General features: G+C 43.3%; 1 protein-coding gene across 1 annotated transcript; it reads left to right on the forward strand.

Moving 5' to 3' along the window:
- Window positions 1-4,061: 4,061 nt before the first annotated feature.
- LOC129097618 (piggyBac transposable element-derived protein 3) lies at window positions 4,062-6,794 on the forward strand. Its single transcript, XM_054606519.1, has 2 exons — window positions 4,062-4,174; window positions 4,950-6,794. Exon 2 carries the CDS (start codon window positions 5,300-5,302, stop codon window positions 6,488-6,490), a length of 1,191 nt encoding a protein of 396 aa, XP_054462494.1. The 5' UTR covers window positions 4,062-4,174; window positions 4,950-5,299; the 3' UTR covers window positions 6,491-6,794.
- The last annotated feature ends 362 nt before the right edge of the window (window positions 6,795-7,156 follow it).

Here is a 7,156-nt window from a genome sequence, read left to right on the forward strand (position 1 = left end):
GAGTTCCTCAAAGTGTTCTTTCCACCGCTCGACAATATCCCCAGTCCGGGTCTGCAGTTCTCCCCCCCTGCTGAGCACAGCCTGAGAAAAGCCCTGTTTCCCCTTTCTGAGTCGTCTCACGGTTTGCCAGAACTTCCTTGAGGCCATTCGAAAGTCCTTCTCCATGGCCTCGCCAAACTCCTCCCACACCCGGGTTTTTGCCTCAGCAACCGCCACAGCTGCAGCCCTTCTGGCCAACCGGTACCTGCCTGCTGATTCAGGAGACCCCTCGGCCAACAAAGCCCGAAAGGCCTCCTTCACCGCTGGTGTCCACCGGCGGGTTCTTGGATTGCCGCCACGACAGGCACCGATCGCCTTCCGACCACAACTCCTAGCAGCAGCTTCCACAATGGAGGATTTGAACATGGCCCACTCGGATTCCATGTCCCCAGCCTCCCCGGGGATGCACGAGAAATTATTCCGGAGGTGGGAGTTGAAGACCTTGCGGACAGGATCCTCAGCCAGACGTTCCCAGTTCTCCCTCACTACACGTTTGGGTTTACCGGGTCTGTCCGGCAGCCTCCCCGCCACCTGATCCAACTCACCACCAGGTGGTGATCAGTTGACAGCTCTGCTCCTCTCTTCACCCGAGTGTCCAAGACATACGGCCGCAGGTCTGATGACACAACTACAAAGTCGATCATAGACCTTTGGCCTAGGGTGTTCTGGTACCAAGTACACTTATGAACCTCCCTATGCTCAAACATGGTGTTTGTTATGGACAGTCCATGACTAGCACAGAAGTCCAACAACAAAGCACCACTCGGGTTCAGATCGGGTTCAGATCGGGCAGGCCGTTCCTCCCGGTTTCCCTATTCCGGGCGAGGTGCCACAACCTTGCATCGTCCGATTCATTGGGGTTTGGTGAATCGCTCTTAGTCTGACCCCTCTCCCGAGACCACTTTGCCTTGGGAGACCCTACCAGGAGCTATTGCCCCCGACAACACAGCTCTCAGGATCACTGGGGCACACAAACCCCTCCACCACGATAAGGTGGCGATTCATTGGAGGAGAATAATAATAATGCTATTAATCTTCTTATTCTCCTTCTTCCGTACAAAAGTTTGCCGCGTAACTCGTCCCGCAGCGCTGCAAGCACATGCGTCAAAATACATCAAAATGTGCGGCCTGGTTCGGGAATCGTGTGCTATGACTTTTCTCAGAGATTCGCCCAGCGGTTTCCATAGGAACCGGGAAAAACGGCGGGAATTTCCCCATAGAAATGAATGCGTTTTGGGTGTGGAGAGAGCTTAAAAACACTCAACTTTGGGCACAGACTGACTCGTCATACTTTAACGACGACGTCAAACGTTAACAAAACTCTGGACTATATTGGGCCAAATGGGCATTTTGATAGCTAGCACAGATTTCATGACATCAGAGTTTAAGTTTCAGGAAAATTTAAGCCTTTTTCAGATTTTATAATGGGTGTGTATTGGATGGAATGTTCAGACCTAGAGCACGTGATGTCATCGCTAGAGTGAGAGGAGCTTCAGAATCTTGTGAAAAAAATATTTTAAAGTTGCCAGAATTCCCACAATTTTCACTCTTCAGGCATAATTGTTTGGGTCAAATTGTAGATAAACTTGTCTTAGTCACAGCCATAACACTATGGAATCCAACAGACTTATACATTTGGTCACAGCAGCCTGAAAGTGAGAGGAATCCAGCTATCTACTCCATAGAGACCCATGTTAATTCAGACTCCAAAAAGATCTTGCACAGAGAACCGTACCCCGTTTCTAAATTGCCACTACAGCCACATTTTTAATACTAAAGACGCAATGTTTAGATATTCTTGTTCATCAAGTCGTTCTGCCTCTCATGGTCCGGTATTTAGGGAAATGGGAACTACGGTTTTATGAGTAATCAGTAGTAGTTTGAGAGGTGCACCTCAGCTTAAACTCCATTTAAAGCCTATGTACCTGTGAGTCTCTTTGAAGTCATATTGCTATGGTAGCCTGTGATGCTGGCAGGTGATTGATGTGAGCTAATTAGTGCAGTTTGACATACACGGAGACAATGACACACACACACACACATACACAAATTACTTGGAGATATTCAGGCAAAGGAATTGTTATAACGTGTGTCTGTTTGTCTTTTGTCTGTCTCTCTCTCTCTTTTTCTGTCTTTTCCTCTTTCTCTCACTGTCTGTCTGTCTCTCTCTCTTTATCTATCGTCTGTCTCCCTCTCTTTGTCTGTCTTCTGTCTCTCTCTCTCTTTTTCTTTCTCTGTGTCTCTCTCTTTTTCTCTTCCTATCTGTCTGTCTGTCTGTCTCTCTATCTATCTGTATCTCTATCTATCTATCTGTCTCACTGTCTGCCTGTATGTCTCTCGCTCTCTCTCTTTCTGTCTCTTTCTTTCTCTCTCTCTTTCTCTCACTGTCTGTCTGTCTCTCTCTTTGTCTGTCTTCTCTCTCTCTCTCTCTTTTTTCTCTTCCTCTCTGTCTGTCTCTAATCTGTTTCTCTATTTCTCTCTTTCTCACCCAATCACTCACTCACCCTCTCTCCCTTTCTCTCTCTCTCTCTCTCTGTCACTCTCACTCACCCTCTTCCTCTCTCTCTCTCTTTCACTCTCTCTCTTTCACTCTCTTTATCTCTCACTCACTCACCCTCTCTCTCTTTCACTCTCTCTCTTCTTTCAATATCTCCTTCTCTCTCACTCTTTCACTCTCTTTCTCTCTCGCTAGATCACTCTCTCTCTATTTCTCTCTCTCACTCACACTCTCTCGCTCTCACTCACTCAATCTCTTTGTCTCTCTCACTCACTCAACCTCTCTCTCACTCACCCTCTCTCTTTCTCTTTCACTAGCTCACTCCCTCTCTTTCTCTCTCACTCACTCACTCACACTCGCTCTCTCTCTTTCTCTCTCACTCACTCTCTCTCTGTCTCTCTTTCTCTTTCACTCACTCAGTCTCTCTCTTTCACTCTCTTTCTCTCTCACTCGCTCTCTCTCTTTCTCTCTCACTCACTCTCTCTCTGTCTCTCAGTCTCTCTCTTTCACTCTCTCTTTCTCTCTCACTTGCTCACTCTCTCTTTCTATCTCACTCACTCTCTTACTCTCGCTCTCTCTTTCACTCACTCTCTCTCTCTCTCTTTCTCTAATCTCTGTTTCTCTATCTCTCAATGCCTTACTTTCTCTCAAACACAATTTCTGGTAGAACCTTCCCTGTGTTATCACCAGTTATAACAGTAACCCAGCACGACTACTATTAATACTACTATTAATACTACATCAACTTCTTATTCTACTGCTATTGCTGATTCGACTATTTCTTCTACTTAACCACTGCTATTACTGCTGCTATGGACTGATATTATTATATTTTGGCGACATGAACTCCAACCAACTGCTCCATTACACTCAATTTTAAATCTGAAGACAATTTTCTCAAAGAAAGCGGAAAGTACACGTTTTCTAAAACAACAAACATAAAAAGTACATCTCTGCGTTCGTCAGAGTCTTATTTTTCGGAAGATATCAATATATTGTCCATTGGAATCATGGTTTTACGATTGTAGGTAGGAGTTTGACAGCTCGTTTTGTACAAAATCAGTGTCTGCTCTCACCTCTCTTAATTAGTCCACCCAGGTGCTCCCTCACCATGCCAACCAGTGACAAACCCACAGAAAGTTTGTGTGTGTGTGTGTGTGCATGTGACCTATGAATCTCAAAAACAGAGATGAGAGGAGCGATAGCTCCTCATTCTCAAGTGATCTCGTGATCACATTTCAAACACCACAAACATAAAAAATATATCAACGCAATGGGCAGAGTCTTTTCTCTCTATTGATGATATTATTTTGGCGATTGAACTCAAATATTTTTTCAAATGTACCTTAACCCTCTATTGCATGGCGTTGCATATGGCAACAATGACTTTATCTCAATTTTAATAAAAGGCAGTAATATATAATCTATTTTTTACTGTGTAGCTGTGAAAAGGGGGGTCTTTTACTTTGAAAGGACAAATACACATCACATCACATGACCAGGAAATCCTGTTTGCACCCTCTTTTTCCATGGACATGCAGTGCTGAGAAGATCATGATCTGAGGTCTTACAAAGTTGGCTTATTGTTCAATATTTAGGCAAGATTCCTTCGATAAAAAAATTGAAATACTATCTGAGGTAAGTTAACTTTTAATTTTCATCATTAAAACCAGTTTAGATGTGATAAGTTTTTTGTAAAATGGTAAAATTAATTTGTTGCCATATGGCAACTATATGCGAATATGGAAGTGATCTGTGTGCATTCAACCTATTGGACTATAATTGATTTACATAGCACTAAGCTACTCTGAGACTAACTTTGGATTACATTCAAAAGGGAAAAAACATAATTTGTATTTATATTTTGTAATATCATACATTTAGTAACTGTAACGTATTATCTGGATTATAATTTACACCACTGGAAATCATAGTTTTAACAGAAGGAAACGAGATGTCCTACCCAAATTATATGTTGGTTCACTTTTGTGGAAATTTCTAGTCAATAAGCCCATGCAGTTTTTTACAGGTGTCAAATACAATGTGTGTGATATGTAGTCCAGATAGTACAGTAATTGGAATTGTAGGCAGCATTTTGTACTATTTTTTTCACTGTATAGCCAGTTTACATATATGCTACTTTCATCCATAGAACATGCAACCAAGCTTCTTCTATGCGAGAGGGAAAGTGAACAGGGCAGAGTTAGCTCTTCCACCAGAGGAGAGTGAGGATGAGGAAAACGATGTTGACGTGAACCTAGATGAGAGCAGTGACAGTTCAGAGTCAGAGTCAGGCACAGAACCAGAACCCGAGGAAACAGGTAGAGGGGGGTTAGACAACTAGGAGAATAAGTGCAAAATGAATACACTACCCTTCCTTGCTATGGATAAAGATTTTTCTTTATTTCACCAGGTGGACCAGTGAGGGATGATGTACTAGAGTACCATAAGGTGAAAAACCTGAAGTGGAAGACAAAGAAAACAATTCCACCAGTGCCCCAATGGAAAGGCTCTCTCCCAGTCAATTGGAGTATTAGAACCAGTAGATTACTTTCACCGCCTTTTCCACAAAGAAGTAATAGAAGATGTCGTCAGGCAAACTAATCTGTATGCTCTACAGTGCAATGTCACTAGACCCCTCAATGTTACTGTTGCAGAAATGGAGCAGTTCATTGGAGTGTGTTTCTACATGTCTATCCATGGCTTGCCAAAACCAGGTTGTTCTGGAATCCCCAAACGAGGGTGGAGATTGTCGCAAGCACCATGACTGTGAATCGATGGGAAAACATCAAAAGATATCTCCACTTCGCTGACAACAACAACCAGGTGCCAGGGGGAGACAAGTTGTTCAAGGTGAGACCTCTCCTCAACTTCCTCAATGACAGCTTCAACAGCATCCCTATGGATGAAATGCTCTGCGTGGATGAGCAGATGGTGCCATTCAAGGGGAAAAGCCAACTGAAGCAGTACATACCTATGAAGCCGAAGCGCTGGGGCTACAAGTTTTTCATCCTAGCAGACCAACATGGCATTGTATACAACTTTGACGTGTACACAGGGTCCATTCAACCTCATCCTGGATCCCCTGACATTGGTGCCAGTGGAAACATTGTGCTACAGTTGGCCTCAGCTATCCCCACCAACATTTCGCACAACTGGTTCTGCATTATGGACCTGCAGGTACTCCTGGAGAAAAAGAAGATCCATTGTGTCGGAACTGTGAGACAGAACCGCCTTGCAGGTTGCACATTTATGGACGATGGTGCCATGAAGGCAAAAGGACGGGGAACACACCAAGAGAAAATGACCACTCACGATGGTGTGAACCTATGGGCCATCAAGTGGTTTGACAACCGTCCCGTGGCCCTCCTGAGCACATTTGTTGCAGCAAACCCCACCACAGAAGTGCAAAGGTGGGACAAGAAAGAGATGGTCCGTGTCCCACGCCCCAACATTGTGGCGGTATACAATAAGAGCATGGGGGGAGTGGATCTCCTGGATTCTTTGATAGCCCTCTACCGCAACAAGATCAGGTCCAAGAAGTGGTACCATCGCATCGTCTTCCATATGCTCGACCTGACCCTGGTAGAGGCATGGCTCCTCTACCGAAGAGACTGCCAGTCCCAAATCCCAGAGAATGCCCGTCTCCCACTTTTGGACTTCAAAATCCAAGTGGCCTGCTGCCTATGCATGGAGAACAAAGTGTCCAACAAAAGAAAGGGGAGACCTTCACAAGTTGTCCTGGGGAAAAAGAAAAGAGGGCGCCACAGCTTTGTGCCACCTGATCCAGTCAGAAGGGACAACACAGACCACTGGCCCTTGCAAGCAAACGAGAAGGGGAGATGTCAAATGCCAGGATGCAAAGGCATTGTGATGAGCAAGTGCTCCAAGTGTGCTGTGTTCCTCTGCTTCACCCGAGAGAGGAACTGCTTCTTTGACTTCGACAAGGGGTGAAATTGGGTCAGAATGAAGAATGTGAATTTGATTGAAAAACATGTTGATGACTAAATGAAATGAATGATGTTGAATGAAAAATGTTAAATGAAATTGAGTAGGAAATATTGTGAGGGGCAGTTGAAAAATGTTAAATGTAATTGAATATGAAATATTGTGAGGAGCAGTTGCTCCAAGTGTGCTGTGTTCCTCTGCTTCACCCGAGACAGGGACCTGCTTTTTCGACTTGGCCAAGGTTGAAATTTGGTCAGAATGAAGAATTTCATGTGAATTTGTTTGAGAAACATGTTGATGATGACCAAATGAAATGAATGACATTGAATGAGAATGATTAAATTAAATTAAATAGGAAATAAATTTGTTTTTGATCAAGACAACGATGTACCCGTGTCTTATTACAGGTGTATGTAACTATGTTATTATGATGTTATTATTACCGTATATTCCAAATAACAATTGAAATTAAATTTATTTAACTTTGTAAATACTGGGTTAAACATTTCACTAAACATATTTGTTTAGTCTTGTTTTAAATAAAAGGATGTTTTTAGAGAAAGAAATAATTTTATGGTACTTTCCACGATTGCGCATTGTTGCAAAATATTTCCATTATTTAAGTAATTTTAAGTAATGAAGACACAGTAAAACATTTTTATCATGTTTAAG

Source organism: Anoplopoma fimbria, chromosome 10 (assembly GCF_027596085.1).
Source record: "Anoplopoma fimbria isolate UVic2021 breed Golden Eagle Sablefish chromosome 10, Afim_UVic_2022, whole genome shotgun sequence".
Taxonomy (NCBI): domain Eukaryota; kingdom Metazoa; phylum Chordata; class Actinopteri; order Perciformes; family Anoplopomatidae; genus Anoplopoma; species Anoplopoma fimbria.

Excerpts from the sequence above, each read along its gene's own strand:
- LOC129097618 (XM_054606519.1), top strand. The coding sequence starts at position 5,300 with ATGACTGTGAATCGATGGGAAAACATCAAAAGATATCTCCACTTCGCT.